General features: G+C 48.7%; 1 protein-coding gene across 1 annotated transcript in view; it reads right to left on the bottom strand.

The window, feature by feature from the left end:
- The window catches only part of LOC142575894 (uncharacterized), a 57,894-nt gene that overhangs the window by 23,519 nt on the left and 13,181 nt on the right, over positions 1-21,194 (bottom strand). Inside the window, exon 2 of the mRNA XM_075685674.1 lies at positions 18,764-18,918. Within this exon, the coding sequence (XP_075541789.1) occupies positions 18,764-18,811 (48 nt within the window). The 5' untranslated portion in view covers positions 18,812-18,918. The remainder of the gene's footprint in view (positions 1-18,763; positions 18,919-21,194) is intronic.

The raw sequence follows: 21,194 nt of genomic DNA, 5'->3' as shown, positions 1-21,194 counted from the left end.
AACAACTTATACTATACCGGTTCGATTGTAACGCTTCACTCGGGACATTCATATTTAAAACAGCGCCAAAAACACGGACAAGGGAGGACACAGGACGAGCGCTGACTGCCATCAACACCTTTTAGAAGCCTGCGCAAACATATACAATTCACAACGGGCATAAAGACAATGAAAGAAGTGAAGGCGAGTCATCGTCGGTCAACCCCTGCTGCGCATGCGTCAATAACATTAAACAAAACAGATGTAACCATTCACATAGTGGACACAGGCCAAACTGATTAACTTCTAAGGAACTTAAGTTCTTTATCACAAAGAGCTATGGAAGGGGAACTAACACAGGTGGCTCCTAACTGACATATTGAAAATGCCTGAAAGATTTCTCTGGCCATCTGATTGCTGTATCTTTTCAACACACGTGTGTCGTCCAGGAGTGGTGAACAGCCACACTTTGCACAATGAACAGCCAGATTACTGCCAGTCTTAATCTTGACACAGTGCGCATGCTCACGCAAACGATCACCGATGCAACGTCCTGTTTGCCCTTTGTAAGTTCAGCCGCAAGAGGTTGGAATGGAATACACTACATTGGTACTGCAATCTACAGGCTTGGCGACATGTTGCCTATTGCACAGTCCAGATGTTCTCCGGTATGTCGCCAAGCCTGTAGATTGCAGTACGAATGCAGTGTATTCCATTCTCATCTTTTGCGGCTGCACTTACATGGGGCAAACAGGACGTTGCATCATTGATCGTTTTCGTGAGCATGCGCACTGTGTCAATATTAAGACTGGCAGTAATCTGGCTGTTCATTGTGCAAAGGGTGGCTGTTCACCACTCCTGGACGACACACGTGTGTTGGAAAGGTACAGCAATCAGATGGCCAGATAAATCTTTGAAGCATTTTCAATGTGTCAGTTATACCCGTGTCACACAGGCGTTTAGAACGCCTTCCAACCGATATTCAGTTGACTCAAAGGTCAAGTTCGAGCTGCTACACGGGCGGTTTCGAAGGCCGCCGAGTCAATAGTCTATCGAGTCAACGGAGCACTCTACAACTCTATCGAAACCCGACGGCCTTTGAGCAACGGAAGCGGAAACAGCGCGAACACGCCCTCTCGTTCACAGTATGCTCGTACTCACGGTTAGAAAGAACATATCAAACCAACATGCTCTAAAAATACTATATATGAGTGTTATTAATTGTTCAATAAAGTATTTTTGCCACTTGATATGTGTGAACTGCACATACTCTCGACAACAGCGACGTGCTTGTGTCCAAGATGCTCCATGATGTCTAGTACACTCTCCCTCTACTCCATGCGTCTTCTTTGAATGTATAAACAAACCTAAAATAAATTATAATGCTTTTAAGTGGTTTTAATGTTGTTTAACTTTTCGTGACATGAAAACGAAAATAAAAATCAGCAGCGCCAGAAAATTTTGCGAGACACGCCTGAACCACTCAACGGCCTTTCGAAAAGTGCCGTGTAGCAGCCCAACTCCTTTGAGTCGATGGAGTTGTGGCGTTTCGAATGCAGTCGATTGGAAGGCCTTCCAAATGTGCCCGTGTGACACAGGTATTAGGAGCCACCTATGTTAGTTGCCTTTCCATAGCTCTTTGTGATAAAGAAGTTAAGTTCCTTAGAAGTTAATCAGTTTGACCTGTGTCCCCTATGTGTATGGTTACATCTGTTTTGTTCAATTTTATTGACGAATGCTCAGCAGGAGCTGCCCGACGATGACTCGCCTTCCCGTTCTTCTTTCACTATCTTTATGCCGGTTGCGAATAGTATATATTTGCGCAGGCTTCAATAAAGGTGTTGTTGGCAGTCAGCGCTCGTCCCTTGTCCTCATCTTTCCGTGTTTTTTGGCGCTGTTTTGAATATGAATGATCCGTACCAACTAGCTCGCACCCAAACCCTTCTGATTCACTCGGCACTTTCTTCTCGGCGAGCAGGACATTGATTTCAATATTTTTTTGACGTTTTAATCACTTTAATAAATTATAGTGATGCAGATTTAAGCTCCGCTTGGTTTTGTTCGTTTATAGCTTTCTGCCCCAGCACTAATGTTACTAATGCTTCAAGCAGCAGGAATATTCTTGATTATTTACTTTTGTCTGCAGGCACGGTGGCAGGAATGATAACTGCATCGGAAAGTGTGAAGTTGATCATGATGCATATTATGCCGCGAGGCGGCATATCGTTTTCATAGCATGTTTTAGTTTATCAGTGCCAGAAGAAAATGATGTTTTCTCATTCAACACGTCCAGTTGTCAATAATTTATTTGCTCGCAGATGAATGAGCAAACGAGGGCTGAGGCCGCGAACAGAGACAGGCAATGGCAATGGCTGTGCCAAGAAATTCAGAAGCTTAAAGACGGCCCAGCACCGTAACACAATCTGGCAATGAAACTGTAGGAGTTTCTCGCGCAAACGGGCCGTTCTTCAGTCGTTCCTGACCAACGGGGATAAGCCGGAAGTCATAGCGTTACAGGAATGTGGAAATAACGCGAAGCTTGCTAGCTATAAATCACATGCTGGACGAGGGGACAATACTCAGGTCATCACTCTGGTCAAACGGAACGTCACGGTGCTGCAGCACGAAATGGGGTCGATGCAGATGGATCATGTACTGATCGAGCTAGTCCCTCGTAAGCGGAAAGATACAAATCTTTTTGTGCTAAACGTGTGCAGTTCCCCTAGGCAGAGGCGTAAATGCGGTTTTGACGATCTCTTCGCCAAAGTCAGGATGATCGCGAAGGGAAGCGCCCCCCCCCCCTCCTAGTGGCACATCACACCGCGTGGCGATACAGGTTTGCGCAGGTTAAAGGGAAGGATTTGTGGAACAGCATGCAGCAGAATGGTCTGACTCTTTTGACGGATCCCTTGAGGCCAACTAGACAGGGTAACAATGTCTCGCAAGGCACCACGCCGGACCTCACTCTGGTTGGAGGAAAGATCTCGGCTACGTGGTGCAACACGGGTGACGATCTGGGTAGCGACCGCAGAATAATTGAGATAGTCGTAGAGAACGGTCCTTCAGTAGCTCGCACGAAGAAGCTAGAAGCTGTGAATTGGCATGCTTCCAGGGACAGTTGGTCCAGCCAGGATGACATAGAAGATATAGATGAATGGAGCAGGGGAGTTATTCAATCGGTCCGCGATGCCACCGAGGAAATCGAGGTGGATGAGAACCAGGAAGGGGTTGACAGACACATGATAAACCTGTGGCGCAAAAAGAAAGATGTCAACTTGAGGCTTGCGCGGAAAAGAGGCGATAGAAATCTCCGCAGGCAGTTGGCTGCTTTGTATAAGGAGATAGAGGAATATCCTCTGACCCTCACCACGCAAAACTGGAGCGGCATTTGCGACCAAATGGACCACAATATTGATAGTGCAAGGACCTGGCATCTGCTGCGGCACTTGCTAGACCCGGAAAAATCCAAGCTAGAGGCTAGGCAGCGGCTACAAAAGCTCGTTTACAAATATGAAGGAACGACCGAGGTCAGGGATAGATATCTCAGCTGTGCGGGGTCTGGGTCCCTGCCTGAGTATTCGGGTTTAGAGAACCCGGATCTTGACAGCCCGATCACGGTTGGTGAGGTCAAGGCCGAGATAAACCGTCTGAGGACGAAGACGGCTGCAGGGCCGGATAGGATAAGTATTAAGATGCTTAAAAATCTGGACGATGCGTCGGTCAGAAATCCGACAGCGTACATGCAGGACTCTTGGGACAGAGAGCCGCTTCCGCAGGCGTGGAAGGATGACAACCTCGTCTTCATTCCAAAGCCGAAAAAATAACAACCTAGTTTTGGAAATCTAAGGCCCATTTCACTTACTTTGTGCGTGGGCAAATTAATGGAACATGTTACTCAGAGCAGGCTGAATAGGTTTCTGGAAGATCAGGGACTGTATCCGACACCATGATTGGTTTTAGGTCTCATCTATCGGCATGCGACGTCATGCTCCAGCTAAAAGAACAGGCGATACACAACAAAACGGTAGACACCAGGGCAGTCGTGGGATTAGACGTTTCTAAAGCGTTCGATAATGTGAAGCATTCGGCCATATTGGAGAGTCTCGGAGCTCTCAATGTGGGCACGAAGACTTACAATTACGTAAAGGATTTTCTTACCAATATAACGGCAACGATCAGCTTGGGAGGGCAGTCATTGGAAGGTATTAAACTGGGAAGCAAGGGTACGCCGCAGGGATCAGTTTTGTCGCCCACCTTGTTTAACGTCGCGATGATGGGTCTGCCCGGGAAGCTTGCAGGCATAGAAAGACTGAACCACATGCTCTACACGGACACTCTCACGCTATGGATGAGCAGAGCCAGTGACGGGCAGATCGAGGAGACGCTGCGGCGGGCAATGAAAGCTATCGAGAAATATCTGGAGCCGATTGGCCTCAGGTGCTCGACGGAGAAGTCGGATGCCCTTTTCCTAACATCTCAGGCGCGGCGACGGGGATTGGGACAGGACCTGTGACACGGTATCGAGCTGCGGTTAAACGGTAACATTATTCGCACTGGCAACAGTATCAGGGTGTTGGGTTTGCGGATTCAAGCGAACGGGGGAAAACGCCGAGACGATCCAACGACTGGAAGCGAGTACCAGCCGGACGTGCCGATTACTCAGGCGAATAGCGAACAAACACGCGGGTATAAAGGAGGCGAATCTCTTAAGGTTACTGCAATATTTCGTAATTAGCAGGGTCTTATATGTAGCCCCCTACCTCAAATTCACCAATGCAGAGAAAGACAAGGTCGAAATCATTATTAGGAATGGGATCAAGACGGCTATCGGTCTTCCCCCGAACACATCAACGAACAAAATCTTAAGTTTAGGATTGTCCAACGCCTTAGACGAGCTCATTGAAGTGGCGACAGTATCGCAATATCAGAGACTGCTGCGTAGCCTGGCTGGTAGAAGGATCCTGGAGCGGCTGGGGTTCGAGATTAAGGCATGTTCCAAGCGGACAGGCAAAGACCCACCGCGAGTGAGGGACAGGCTGAGAATACTCCCGTTGCCCAAGAATATGCACCCGGTGCATCACGAGGGCAGACGAAGTGATAGAGCTGAGGCGTTGCAGAAAAGACTGGAAGGCAGGCAGGATGTAATATACATGGACGCGGCCGAATACAAGCAAGACAAAGTATACGCAGCCGTAATTACACGCGAAAACGGAGGCCCTGCCTCGTGTTGCAGCGTGAGACATTTGGGAGCAACGGAGGCGGAAGAAGTCGCCATTGCGCTGGCTCTGACGCAAAAGAATGTGAGAGTTATCGTTAGTGATTCGAAATCTGCAATTAGAAATTTTCATGTGGACAGGATCTAAGCCGCACCTGTACACATATTAGCCGTCGGGCAGCCCCCGGCGGAGCCGTTTTCGCTTATCTGGACACCGGCTCATCAGGGTTTGCGAGGGAATTAGAAGGCGCACGTGCTGGCACGAGATCTCACTTTCCGGGATCCCAGCGCTGTCTCGACAACCCCCATCCCCCCCCCCCCATGTGAGGAACCCCTACAGATCGATGACAAACTGAACACCTTTCAGGACATTCTCAACCATTATAAGCTGGGCCGTAAGACTTACCCGAGAGCGAATAAGAACCTTACTAAATTGAGGAAGTTATGTGGAGGAAGCTGCAAACGGGGGTATTTCCGAACCCACAACTGTTGAGCAAATGGCATTCCTCGGTGTATAGCCCTCGGTGTAGGCATTGTGATGGTATAGCGGACTTAGTCCACATGATTTGGACCTGTCCTAGCTTTGGTGAGCCAGATAGATGCAGAGAATCCTGGGAGTCCTTGCTACTCAACGAAGAAGAAAATGCTCAACGACAAGCCATCGGTCTCGCGCTGACCGCCGCCGCGTCGCAAGGGATCGCGGCCGAAGGTTAGGGAGGATGAGTGTGGGTTGTGGGGATGCGCGACTCTCGCGCGTCCCCTGATATGTTTTTCCCGCATAGCGCGTCTCCTGTAATCCGGCTTCGCGGTGTGGCCTGGCGCCCGCGGCGGTCGGAGTGGTTGAGGCGCAGTACGAGAGATGGCGCGAGTGTTGCGCTGCTAACGGCGCCGACAGGCGGGGTTACTTGGGCGCCGCAAGACAAGGCGCTCTCTCTTGGGTTCGGGACAGCAAGCAGTACGGACGTGCCGTGCCGCGCGTGCGCCGATCCATGCTTCTGCGAGACCGTCTCGCGTGGCCGCCTTCGAACGTGCCACCGTTTGCGTGACCGTACACGCGAACGACCAGGCGTTGGGATCCAGCATGGGGCGAACATATATAGCATGGGGCGAACAGTCGGACTTCCTAGATTTGTCGCGCGCTCATCGGCATGTTTTGTGGGTAGCAACTCGGCTAGCAGGCATTGATCTATGAAAGGTGCAATAAATGCCCTTGTGATTGTTTGCACTACTGTGTTGTCGTTCCTTTGTCCCAAGAGTACGGGAGGAGAACCCCACAGGGTTTAGGCTGAAGCCTCTACTCCGTCATCTATTTGACGGGTGCAAATAGTCACTTCTCTCTCTCTCTCTCTCAAGCAAATTAGAAGCAACAGCAAACAGCGCTCGTTCCAGCTTTGGAGCGTTCGACCTGCGCCTAGCGCCACTTGTTTGCTTACTGACACTGTGCACATACCTAAATTTCATCACTACTGGTTCTGTTCGGCTTAAAGAGGTGCATTTGCACTAACACTTGATGCATTGCACTAATATTTTATGGCTTTTCCCTTCCGCGTCTGGGGAAACGCGAAATCGGTCTCACCTGGAAGCTTAGTCGACTCAGCGCCTGTTCCGAGCAACCAAAAGCACTGTCACACGCTGCTGGACTACTTGGAGAGGTAACATATCTGCAACCGCCACGCGCCCGTAGCTTTCCTTTCATAGCCACAGAAAGTTGTCCGCTAGCGTAGCTCTTCTTTGTTTCTCCAAGACGGGTAGAAGCGCTTAAGTTCTTCTGCGGCGCTTTGTGACTCTGGCCGTTGGCCTTACTCTGTAGTCTCCACGTCCGACCGCCCCGTCGAGACATTACAGCATTCTGGCAATGAGTATCCTGGTCTCCGTCGGAAGCAGCAGCACTTCTGCGGAGCTTTGCACCCTGGCCGTTAGGCCTCATGCTGCAGATCCCGCTTCCGGCCGCCCCGTCGTGGCACTGCAACATTCTGGCGACGAGGTAAAGAACACTTCTTGCTACTGCTTGCTTCTACTTCTTCTTCTACTCTTCTTCCGGCATGCAAAACGTTTTGCTTTCCGCGACTGTTTCCCCTTCGCCGACGGCAACTTCTTCGCCTCCTTTGTCCGGCGTTCCCAGCATAGCGTTCGCGTCCCCTCCGTCGACATTCCTTGCTTCGTCTCGTACTCCCTACGGCACCCTGGCCTACTTGGAAACGTTCTTTCCAAACATTTCTGCAGGCAACCGGAGGCGAGGCTTTACCGGAAGACAGAAAGGCAGTTCTACACACCAACTTATGCTTCGAGGGGCAGCATTTGTTCTACGACCTCGCGTCGCAAGCGACCACGGCTACTATAAGTTCCCAAGACATCTTACGCATCTTCTACAAGCATTATGAAGAAAATATCAACTGCTTACACCGCATTATCTTTTTGGATCGCAAACAGCAACCAGGAGACAGTTTCCACAATTTCGTCACCGCGCTGCATCGACTGGCACCCGCTTGTCCGTTCGGCTCTTCGCATGACGAGTCACTGCAAGACCAGAACCTGCCGGGCGTCGCATCTACAAGAATCCGCGAAAGGCTTCAATAAGAAGGATCTACGCTGACGCTACAGAAAGCCGAAAAAATGGGACGAAGCGTCGAGCAAGCTCATTAAGAACTTCAGGTATTCATCGGTTCTCCCATCCATTGCCTCTCTACGCAGCCGTCAAGATGGCGTTGCTAACTGTCGCCTTCCTCGACCCGACGGGTTCAATGTGACGCCCGACAACATGGTGGGAAGCCGCGATCTGGGGAAGCCGGCCAACATGGCGCCCGGCAAGAATTTTCAAAAAGCCAGTCAAGACGCTGTAGTCCATTGTTACCGGTGTGGTGTGGATCAACTGAGCACATATCATCCGATAAGGCCCGTACCCAGGCGGGTGGGACCCGCCCCCCCCCTCCCCCCGCCCAATAATAATCGGCATATACCCCCTCCTCACCTTCGCCACCACTCCCATACACATTCCTAAAGCGCTGCCAAATCAATCTTGAGACTTGACAGCTATTCGGCGGTCAACATTTTGCTGCCTTTTTCACTCTTTTTGGATGGCGATAGTTATCGGCATCTCCTGGGGTGCGAAATGCTTGTTTTCTCATAGATTCGGCGCCCGCGCGATTAACTCGAGGTGCGTTCAGTTGTCACCATGTATACAACGGTTGCGCGCATCGCTGTTGCATCGTTAGTTCAACGTTATTTGTTTAGACTAATCCAGGGACCAGGAAAGATTCGGTTCGTTGTCAGCTGACCTGTATGCTCGTGGAACGAGCTGCTGCTGGAGAAAATGCCAGTGGCGTTTAACGTTTCCTTTTGCTTCGTTATTTCCTCGAGTGACAGCTCGCCGCGACGTTGGCAGATCCTCGGAACCATATACCTGAGATATGTGTTAGATAAGGTGGAAAATAAAATAATGCGAAACAGCGTCCATCATCAAATCCCGCAATAATTGTTACACCCATAGGCACCGCGTCTGGTTTTTGTCTGATTGTACAGCACTCTTGGTGCATAATTGGCAACAGGAAACAGAGTCGCAAGGAGTTGAGAAATTAAGCGATCTGATAAGGGAGAGAGCCAAGGCAACAGTCAAACAGGAAGGAAAAGTGAAAATTAACAAATTTAACCATTGTTCTTAAAAATATTTATGAATCAACATCTTTTTATTTAGAAAGGAAGTAGAGAAAATGCCGCCGGAAGTGGAGAATAATTCTATGCGTTTTGAATGGCGCTTCTACAGTTATCAGTCAAGCCACCCGACGTATCCACTTCTCTGCTGTGCTTATGTAAATGTTTTTGTAACTTTCCGCGGTGGGCGCAGTGCGTTTAGAACCACAGCGTCCTACGCACTACGCGGTTGCACGGGACTGGCGGCTACGCATCGTTACGCAACTTCCGAAATAACCATACGAGTCGGTTTTGGCACTTGGTAGAGCAGTAAACAAGGCATCCAAAAGAACTGTGGTTGTTCCGCAAATATATATTCCTGTGCAATTCTTCTAGAGATAATTCAATTACTAGAAATCTTTATTTTACACTTTCGCTTGTTTACTTGTTCCTGGCAGTGTTGTTCTTGCGCTATTTTCCTGCGCGAGTGCATTTGATGTGGCTCCTTGTTTGCCAAGTAAAGGAGAGATGTATCTCTTATGTGTACCTGTGAGATACACCTCATTTCATTTACATTGCTACGGAACAGTATTTGTGATCACGAAGAGGCGAGCAGTGTGAAGACGACGACGACAATTAGAGGCTAGCGCTGGCTGTTGCCTCCTGGCCAAGTGCGGCGTATTTTCTTGTAAATATACTTGTATATAGCTTTTCGTCTGCGTCTTCCTACGTAACATATCTGGTGACGTAGACGTCATACCGATATGCTGTCCGATATGCTCTTACCGATATGCTGTCCAAGTACGTTTCCAAGGACCACCACGACTGGGACATTGCCCTTCCTTACGTCACATTTGCGCACAATTCATTCCGGCGCGACACCGCCGGATCTTCTCCATTTTATCTACTCTACGGTCGCGAACCTACCTTGCCCCTAGACAAGGCACCTCCTCCTGCTGCGATCTCAACAAGCGAGTATGCGCGCGACGCCATCGCCCTCGCCGACCATGCACGCCAGCTTGCCCGTGCTCGACTGACGGCCTCACAAACCACTCAGCAGTGTCAGTACAACGCCCACCATCGTGACGTATAGTTTTCGCCTGGTGTTCTCGTGCTCCTGTGGTCGCCCTCTCGTCACGTCGGACTTTCAGAGAAGCTCCTTTCGCGATACACAGGGTCCTACCGCGTGCTCCGCCAGGTGACGCCTGTGACGTACGTACGAAATTGCTCCTGTGGGTTCAACCTCGTCCTCTCCTCTGGCATCTAGTGATGTGCATGTCAGTAGGCTCAAGGCCTATTACACTGCTTCCGAGTCCGGCCTTTAGTCGCTCCGGGACGGCGCTTTTGCCGCCGGGGGTAGTGCTACAGAACAGTATTTACGATCACGAAGAGGCGAGCAGTGTGAAGACGACGACGATGATTAGAGGCTAGCGCCGGCTGTTGCCTCTTGGCCAAGTGCGGCGTATTTTCTTGTAACTATACTTGTATATAGCTTTTCGTCTGCGTCTTCCTACGTAACAATATTTTGCGGGTTTACGCGTCTTTATAGCGAATGGTAGGTATTATTCACATTTGTACTAGTGCAGGCACCCCCCCACCCTCATTTGCATAAAAAAGTTGACTTGAGTTGCCCTCCCCCCCCCCCCCGAAACGAAATCCTGGGTACATGTCTGCATCCGATCCAGGCTGTCCGGCTAAGCAAGTTACCTGCCTCACGTGCGAGAAGATGGCACATCACGCTACAGTCTACCGTTCACGAAACCGAACACATCGAGCGTCTCCTGCAAGAGCTCAGCTCGTTTTCTTTTCTGCTGAAGGGAGTCAGCAATTACAGTCCCTTCCGTGCGAACAACACAAGTATCGAATTCCCGTCCGGCAGTAATATACACCGAAGTCCTCATTGCAAATACTTCGCACAAGTTGCTCGTTGATACTGGCGCTACGGTATTCCTGACGAACGTCGCCACGTACGAAGATAATTTTGACAGTTTTCCTGTCTGCTTCGAGTCACAGACTCAAGAATTACTCTCAGAAAAAAAAATACTGCATTTCAGGAAATTTCTCCGTGGTATACTGAAATACTGCAATACGTCTGCAGTAGTTACATTCCACGTCATGGATCAAAGCACTTCTGGGCATAGACGCCATTCAAGCCCTGGGTATCGATGTTCAAGAATCCTCACTTACTTGTAATCCTAGTGTCAGGAATTCCAACCGATCCGGCGGTCAAGTCATCGCCTCTACCGCACAACGCTCCAGCGGGATTCTCTCAACTGTTCTCAGGACAACTGGGGCTTGTAAATGGCTTCATAGATAAATTCGTCTATGAGCTTCCATGCAACCAGTCTCTGCAAAACTTCCTCTACCCCTTGGTGATCCGCGAGCTAGTTTCAGCTGAACTACATCGTTTGGAATCAGCTGACATCATCGAACATGCCTCAGCGTTCGAGTGTATTTCCCCGCTCGCTGTGGTTCAGAAAAAGGACAATTCCATTCGACTTTGCGTCTATGTCCGAGAACCCAACATGGCCGTCGTGGTCAACGCCTTCGCGCCATCGAGAGCTGATGAGCTGTTGCATTGACTTGGTGATGCTGCTGTCTTCAGTAAGGTGGACTTACAACCACATATTACCAGGTTCTATAATCCCAGGAAAGCAGTCAGATTACCACTTTTATTACTAATGAGGGTCTCTTCCGCTTTGAGCGAGTCTGTTTCGGTTTGGCATCTGTGGCATTCGCTCTTCAGCAGATCATGTCATCTATCTCAAAGGACTGTCCCGGTACAGTATGTTACATTGATGATGTCCTTGTTTGGGGTCACACTGAACGTGACCACTATAGAAATTTGGAAAGGGTGCTTTCCAGAATAAGTGATGCAGGCACGCAGTTTAACCATAAGTGCGTATTCAGTGTCCCAGAACTAACATTCCTAGGACATAAAATTTCTGCAAACGGCCATTCGCCGATCCATGGGCAACAAAATCATGGCGATCGTTGAGGCTCCGCAGCCAAATGATGAGGCGCTGCATCCATTTCTGGGCCTCATGGGATATTATGCAAAATTTCTCCTGCAGAATGCTGACATGGCAGAACGGAAATTTCTAAGACAAGGACAAACTTTTGTATGGAACTCTGGATAATGAATATAGGTTCAAATATATTAAGGAAGTACTTGCTTCGCGTGCATTGATGCATATGTTTCAACCGCATCTACATATTGTTGTAGAAATTCGTGCATCAGACGTTGGCTTTGGGCGCCGCCCTTCTACAAAAGTGCGGAAATCAATTATTCACTGTGGCTTTTGCATCTCGCACATTAACTTCCGCAGAATGACGGCACTCCGTAGATGAATGAGAAGCATCGGCATTTCCTTTTGCGTGTGAGCATTGGCATGTTAACTTGTGGAGTAGACAATTCACATTACGAATTGATCCCGAAGCCCTTGTTGCATTACGATCTTCAAAGGGTTCTGGTCATCGTCCTCTAAGGATTTCTCGATGGAGTGCTCGGCTCTTTTACTGCAACTTTGGCACTGGGTACTGCAAGGGAGACCATAACGTCATAGCCGATGTGTTGTCGCGCCTGCTTCTTCCTTCAGAGACTGAGCCAGTTAGAGAAGAAGAAATAATGTCGTTCATCACTACAAGCATCCCTAAAGAGGAGATTCGGGCTGATGCAGTTCTCCAAGCATTAAGAGAAAAAAATGCCGCAGTTTCGCCGGGAAGGTGAAGCATCGATGTTGACAGCAAATTATTATATAGCCATACGAACTAAGGATAGTACTTTTATCGGCCGTATCAATTTGTAAGCATTCGCTTGCTAGCTAACTTAACAAGCATGGTGTCAACGCGCACAGCAAGCATGAACAAATCCCACTCGATGACTGCGGACACTCGTTGTCAAAACGTTGGCGTGAGAAAACGCGGCAGCAGCAGCGAGCGAAGTGATCTTCGAGCTGTCTATCGCTTCAACGCAAAGTGAGCGCCGAGAACACACAGCACGCACAAAGCTGCGAGATGCCGACCCACCTGCCCGCGCGTGCAAAAAAAAAAAAATCTTGCAAGAAAGTGAACTCTTCCCAGCGCAGACCGCTCTCAAAATACGGCCGCGCGAACGCGTGCAGCCGCCACATGCGCAGTTGCAGCCGGAGTAGAACGCCACTCCCTTCCTTCCCCCCGATGCCTCACAACTTTGGGTGCCTCGCGCGCGATGGAAGACGGCGCGCTTCCTCTCCGCTTTCGTCCCTTTCTCACGGGCGCGATTGAGCGATGATCGTCGGCTCCCCTCGCACGCTTTCACTAGCACATACAGCGTAGGGCGCGCGGCGACGGTGTTATCGTCCTTGGACTTTATGCAGGACCTCACGGTGATAGCGACGCCGACGCTGACGGCAGAAATACGCTTGGAGTGTCCGTATATTTGCTATAGAAATAAAATAGTCAATGGGCGGGAAAATGTCGCCTATATTCCACCTGAATTAGAGGCATATGCACCAATACAGTCCGAATTATCCTGTGTAGATAATCTTCTCCGAGGAGAGCGTATTATTCCTCCATCTTCCTTGCGTCAGAAACTCGTGTCCTTTGCTCATAAGCGTCATTTGGGCATCACTAAAACAAACCTCAGACTTGGAGGTATTTAATGGTGGTCTCGCATGGATAGACATGTTGATAAACTTGTGAGAAACTGCTTCGTTTGTCAACAAGCAGATAAATCTGCCAAATTTTCTTTCGCTCCACTTCAACCTGTGGAATGACCTCTTCGACCATGGTAGAAAGGACCAGGTAGAAATATTCAACCGTGTCCTTAGATAATTCATACAGATTGCTATATTGGAACAATGAGACCTTAGGTTTTCAGTCTTAGAATACTTGGTAATTTAAAGGTTTACTCCACATATGACTACAGATGTTTCTCAGGCTAATTTTCCAAATAGTCGTCGAACGAGGGTTTGACTTAACGTCATGAACGTGCCTCCTATCCATCCAGAATTTGCTTCTCATAAGTTGCGCTAGGAAGTGCAAAGTACGAGTGCTTCGCAAAACAGGAAAATGTGAAAACGTATGTAGAGCGTCGTCGCGCAACAAAATACCCCCAGTTTCAACAAGGAGATATGGCCCGAGTATGTAACTCACGAAGGACTGGTTCAAAATACTGAGGTCTGTTCAAGATTAACTGCAGGATACGATCAAATACTTTATAGCTTGAAAATGGAACACGTTGGAATACTTCCAAACTTGTTCAATATCTGACACGACAATATTCTCTGGAAAGCGTAAATGAAAGAATTCATTCCAGTGACTACCCATGCCTCGATGATAGCTTCCCACCTTCTCTTCCAGTTCCTACTGGTACAGGTTCTGCTACACGCACTCCACTTCTACCTCCTGTTTCACCCCCACAACTGGTTTAATCCTCTACTGAAGAACCTCCTTCCATCCGACATTCCGTCCAAGCATATGGCTCATGAAGGAACTCAGGACACCGACACACAACATTCCAACTCGTCCACGAGTAATGATTATTCAACTCCTTCTCGGTATTCGGAACTAGTCTTCCCTTGATCTTCATGATGTAGACAAACCCCGGCATGGCTTAAGGACTATGTTTCAAAATAACTCTACTGTATTGGTTTGCTTGGACACGTTCGTTTCACACTTGCTATAACAGTAGTCTTTTTAAGCAGCAACTGATTTGAAAAAATAAAGAACAGCAAAACAATTAAACTAAATAATGGTATTTTACGTGCCAAAACCGCGATCTGATTATGAAGCACGCCGTAGTGGGGGACTCCGGAAATTTATACCACCTGGAGTTCTTTAACGTGCACCTAAATCTAAGTACGCAGGTGTTCTCGCATTTCGCCTCCATCGAAATGCGGCCGCCGTGGCCGGGATTCGATCCCGCGAGCTCGTGCTTAGCAGTCTAACGCCAACAGCACAACAAAGGCTTCGCCATGCCTTTCGACACAGGCGAGATATAACGCCATATGTCAGTCCTACATACAAATTTATGCATTGCTGGCGAGGTAGTTCAGGTTTCTACGATTAGCGTGTTAAAATGACGTTGCTGCATTCAGCATTTCAGGAACTTGAACTGGACACAGGTTCCTATTTTTTCCCATGCTCTGCACATTCCCCAAGCGCCTCCCCCCCCCCCCCCCACCACAAATTTAGCTCTTATGCAAAAAATATATTTTCTTACACACCTCTCAGCTAAATAGTATCCTTCAAAAGGGGGATTTTCTGCAGCATAAACGTGCAGTACGCACACCTCCAAGTCAACCACGGCAAATGACCGTCGTACGAATCCGGCTCCTTGCGCTAAAAAAATGGATCTTCCATAATAGTTAGGTTAAGTATTTCCTTACAGGGGAATTTCTCAGAACATTTCCTGCAGCTTAAACGTGCAATACACGCAGCGCCAATTTCACTGCGGTCACGGACCGTGCACCCTCGACCCAGGCATGCTTAGAGTGAATGAGCCGCCCATCCTTGTTATCTAAGGCAGATACAGTGACGTTCACATGTCTTAATTTTAAGGGCAGTTATGTGTATATTGTGCCAACGTGTATACGAAGTTGTTTTCAAGTTAGCAAGCAAGCTTCTCTTCTTCACTTCGTTGTTTTCCCAAGACGGGTACACGCATATCCTATTTAAGTTCGCATTCTTACATTATGTAAACATTGCTATTTGCAATATATTTCATTAGGTGTTCATTTTCTATGTAGTTGTATTTATGCTTTCTTTAAAAAGAAGGGGAACCAAACATATCTCATGTCTACAAAAAAACTTGCCGTGAACTTGTCTGTAATATGTAAGTGTACGTGCTCTATTTAAAGAAAGGGCAAACTGCTGCTTTCCGTTCCCTATTTTACATATGATGATGCACATTGTACACCACTCCTTCGCGGGCAGGTAAGTTATACGTTCATTTTATATTTAAATGCATGCAGAGTGGGTAATTTCTCTTTCATAACATATGTCCATTTACTTTATTTTGTAAATGATACGAGCCCTCTAAAAATATTCTTCTTTGAGTAACGTATTCAGGGGCCGTATAACGTAAAACTATTCCAGTATGTTTTTATTCCAATCTTCTGACGTCAAATTTGCGTAAGCGCCGACGCAAGCAGCGGGCGGTCACCCGCAGGGTTGTCTGAACAAACCAATCAAATGCGCTCCTCGTTCATAGGAGGTCACTTTTCTTTGCTTGAAAAACGAATAGCATTGCCTGCACTGAGCGGCTTGTCTTATCTAATTGGCTCACAAGAGGCGAGGAGCATGCTCAAGTGGAGAGGGATTCGATGGGGCCGAGGCACTGCACTGAATATCGATAACCGGAAGAGGGTGGTGCCGGCGTCTGCGATTGGTCCGCTTTCTCTTACTTAGCTTGCGGTGGCTCGTCGACAATCGCGGCGGCATGCAACGGAAGCTTAAAATGGAGCTAAAACGTATCCTCAGCAAAGAAGAGTTGGCAGAACGAGGTCGTAAACGTGCCGAAAGTTCACAAAAACGTTACACGGGCTCGGAAAATTTTTTGCTACACACAAATAAACTCCTGCTCTCCGGCAGGGGCGAGTAGCCAGTGCCGTTTTTGCGGCTTTGTGACCTCGCGTAAGAGGCAGGTGCAGTGGGTGCAGCCCGAAAACTTTTGACCAATAGCCGAGGGCTAATTGCAAAAAGGCGTCGAATCAGAAATAACTATTTTTGTTTTGTTCGGTCAAATTATGCATAATCAATGTGTACACATCCTATCAGATGGGAGCTATCGCGGTTTTCGTGACGTCGCGTAACAGACAGGTGAAGTGGGGATGGTCCAACAAAGTTTTTGACCAATCGTGGTGGGCTGACTGGAGAATTGGAATAGAAAAGTTTGGAATAGTTTTACGTTATAGCGCCCCAGTTCCTGCTTTCCATCTGCAAGACATTTGTGTGTCTTTAACATATGGGGCAGAAACCTGGAGGCTTACGAAAAGGGTTCTGCTGAAATTGAGGACGACGCAACGAGCTATGGAAAGAAGAATGATGGGTGTGACGTTAAGGGATAAGAAAAGAGCAGATTAGGTGAGGCAACAAACGCGGGTAAACGACATCTTAGTTGAAATCAAGAAAAAGAAATGGGCATGGGCCGGACATGTAATGAGGAGGGAAGATAACCGATGGTCACTAAGGGTTACGGACTGGATTCCAAGGGAAGGGATGCGTAGCAGGGGGCGGCAGAAAGTTAGGTGGGCGGATGACATTAAGACGTTTGCAGGGACAACATGGCCACAATTAGTACATGACCGCGGTAGTTGGAGAAGTATGGGAGAGGCCTTTGCCCTGCAGTGGGCGTAACTAGGCTGATGATGATGATGATGAAGCACTTCACTTTCATAGGCGAGGTAACTCAATCCGCGTCAAGTAATAAGCGGGGCTACGGGCTCACGTTACAGCGACTCCAGAGGGCGACCAACTACACATTACAGCTAATTTGACGGTTGGCTAATCGGCACCACGGCATGGGCGAGGGCGAGCTGATTCGACTTGTGCAGGCATACATAACCAGCAGAATCCCGTACTCGACACCATATGCCAAACTCGCAGCCACAGGCATAGCTGAATTAAATACAATGGTCAGACGAGCCACAAAGGCAGCCCTGGGCCTTCCGGATGACGCGGCCAGCACAAGGATAGAGGCCCTAGGCATGCACAACACGATCGAGGAGCTCTTAGACGCTCACCACACAGCCCAAGTCTGTCGTCTCTCGCTAACCCAGGCGGGCCGCACAGTCCCCCGGAAGCTCAATCTTGAAGCCATTTCCGAGGTCACAGAGTACGTGATGATTCCGCGAAAGTCAGGGGGCATATTTATGACCCGTCAGTACCCCGCAACATGAACCCCGAGTTCCATCAGGGTCACCGGCAGTCCCGTAGCGAAGCTATCTGGCGACCCTACGGCTTGCAAGCAGGAATGGTTTACACGAATGCGGCGAGACACCCTCACGGCGACTTCATGACCGCGGTCGTAGCGGATCACAACGGACGATTGATAGAAGACATAACAATCACGGCTGGCCTAGTGGTGGAAGCGGAGGAAACCGCGATTGTCATGGCCGTGCTTGCGGAAGCGACTACCGTCGTCAGCGATAACAAGGAGGCCATCGGCAATTTCGTCCGCGATATAATGCATCTCGTAGATTTGCAACACCAAATTTCCGACCAGGCGTACCATGTCCTTATGCGGCGCCCCCTAAGCGGCTGGAAAATCTTCGTACGTGGACCCCCGCTCACGCGCGGCTGTGCCCGGGAACGCGTCGGATCACAGTTTGGCTCGAGATTTCGCGGGCCTAGTCTCGACCGCGGATGCGGGTGGCGCGAATGAGGAGGAGACACACGAGGAATCCCATGGAGACGTATCACGATATACCCTATAGGCATCACTTGAGGAATCGTACGCTCCCACCACCAGCCAAGCAACTCGATAAAATGCAAGCGGTCGCGTTTAGGCGACTCCAAACAAACACATACCCACACTCAAAGTACATTAACAAAATCACAGGAGGCAAGGAAAATGACCTATGTAGGCTCTCTTCCCAAACAAGGACACTCACACACATAATGTGGAAATGCACCTCGCTCCCGTTTTCTCATCCCCCGCTCAGCAGCGAGACTGACTGGACCACCTGGCTCACGGCCGTGGACGTCGACCGAAAGCTTGTAATGGTGCACTGGGCGGAGAAGGCCAAGCAGGCCCAGGGCCTTACTTGAACCCGATCCCTCAGCCAACCCCCTTCCCCCTCCCCCTTTCAATAAATTTGATCACCACCACCACCATCACATAACAATGCCCTCTGGCTGTGCTGGAGCCTTCATCTCTCACTTGCGATTTGCAACACCAAATGCAGCGTGCTCGATTTACATTCGTCAGAGGCAACGAGGGTTTTGGGAGAAACTCACCATGCAAATGGCGATGAGCACGACAACTTGCTCTCTAGTGCGTTTCATGGTAGAGTATTGGGTTGTTGCTGAGCAATAGTCAAGGAAGCCCGTGCTTCTTCCTCCTCTTCTTCTGCCCAATCATGCTCGCTGAGTGTATCTCAGTCCTTATGTCACTATAAAGTAGAATAGAATAGAATAGAAAGTTCATTCCTTTTTCCCGCAGTACAATACAGTACAGGGAAGAAGGGGCACTGCGCAAAAAGCTGCTAAAGGCAGCTTGAGGGAGCACCCAGTGCACCACGTACACATGAACAGCAATGGGCGGGCATATACAATATTTACGTGCAACATTTCTTAACGGAAAATAGATATAATTACTTTATTCTTTCTCCAAATTGAGGTGAATACTAGACCTCACTAAACCATGATCACTGCATTTTATCGTACCTAACACTTCTACATCCTGCGCTATGCGGGGACCAGAAGAAACGATGAAATCTATTTCATTTCTTGTTTCAGTATTCCAGGTCCACTTATTGTTGCTACGCTTCCTAAAGGTGTTCATTATTCGCAGCTTATTCCTTTCCGCGAATTCTACCGGCATCTCTCCTCTAGCGTTACTATGGACGCCGTAGTTGCCATTTGCTATTCACCAACCTGCCTTTTGCCCACTTTTGGGTTGAATTCGCCCATTACTACAGTAAACTGAGTCTGCACTATTCTCATCGCTAATTCAACATCTCCATAAAACTGATCCATTTCATCGTCATCATGACTGGAGGTTGGAGCGTAGGCTTGTCCTACCTTTATGCTATACCTCTTATTAAGTTTTATTACGACTACAGCTACCATTTCATTATTGCTGTAGAATTTGTCAATGTTAGCCGCTATGTCATATGTATCAGGAATCCAACCCGGTGTTGCTTCTTATGAGGGAGTCCTCTATAACAGATGACGTGGCCGTTAGTCAGCACTGTATAAGCCTAACCAGTTCTTCTAACCTCGCTAAGGCCAATGATACCACAAACAATGCCTGATAGTTATTCAAAGAGTCGTGCTAAGCTAGCCTCACTCGCGAGAGTTCGGATGTTAAAGGTTGCCAGGGTCAGTTTTCATTGGTGGCCTGTCCGTGTCCAGAGATTCTTAGCACGCTCTGCAGTGTTACAGGTCTCACTGCCGCCTTGCTCAGGTGCCAGCTCCACAACTTCTGGGGACTGAGGGCCAATCGTTAATCGAATGATTCATTTGGGACACGAATAACATTATTATTAGTCTGTCGTGTGAATTATTACTCCATTTTTAAAACTTTCTTAAGGAATACATTTATTGAAAGGCACCACACTCTCTTTAGTATATTCTCAGGTCACAGTCAAATCCACCTCTCCCCAGCCTGGGGGTCGCCTTTCCTAGTATAAAGAGACGCTCGTTCAAGCAGTAGCCTACCCGGACTCACCACGACGTTCAAAGGCCGATATGTTGCACCTGAGCACAGTCCTTCCACTGGGTATGACGCAACAGTAGGTGCGCTGGCACAACCTGTACCTGATGTCACTGTCGGGTTTTACTCATTGGTAGAGGCTGCAGCTGGTCTCTTTCAATGCAATAGTTGACAATACTGTGCAGGACGCAACTCATGTCTAACCGCACAACTCCAGTGGTGGATCATGGTTCTCGGGAAGACGACTAGCATGTAGGAAGAAGCTGCAAAACTTGAAGAGGCATTGCTCGTGACATAGTCAATTTCTGGGGTGGGGTGACATGAAGAATCTGTGTAGCATTATGCATAAATGGCTGCTATAACGTATTGCATTCAGCTGTGGTTATAGCCAAACCGATTCAACCGATTCGAACTCGTAGATCTGAGACCTCTAAAACCCACAACTGGAGACTAGAGACAGGGCTCTTGGCCCGGTTGGCATTGCGGTGGTTCACCAGGCGCCAGCAAGAAAAAAACTATGTAGGAATCTCAACAAACAGCCACACACACCTCGACGAGAGACTCGGGGCGACATAGCGCAGGAGCACTTCAGGGCTAACGACAGTACCCCCGGATGTCGGTGACTGGCGACACCGCGCACCCCGAGGCAACAGTCACGCAGGCCTTAGCCAGAGATACGATTCAGGGCAGCATATTGCAGGAGCACCTCAGGGGTAACGACATTGTCCCCAGGTGTCGGTGACTGGCGACACCGCCAAGTCCGAGCTAGCAGCTCTGCGAGGGATTCGTTTTACAGCGAAACTGTATAAGGCTAGGGTTCCATGCATTTTTGTTTTCCGTGAACAAAAATTATCCTCTTCAGTGGCTCACACCCCCGTAAGCGTTCATGCTCCCGTATGTAAGCAAAAATGCAATGGCTCATAGCCCCGTAACGCAGAGGCTCCAAGCACTCTGCAAAGTGAAGCGAACAGTGCTTAAATTCTTTCTAATCACACATACAACATAGAGGAC

Source organism: Dermacentor variabilis, chromosome 3, assembly GCF_050947875.1.
Source record: "Dermacentor variabilis isolate Ectoservices chromosome 3, ASM5094787v1, whole genome shotgun sequence".
NCBI lineage: Eukaryota > Metazoa > Arthropoda > Arachnida > Ixodida > Ixodidae > Dermacentor > Dermacentor variabilis.
This window is presented reverse-complemented; position numbering and strand designations above follow the sequence as displayed.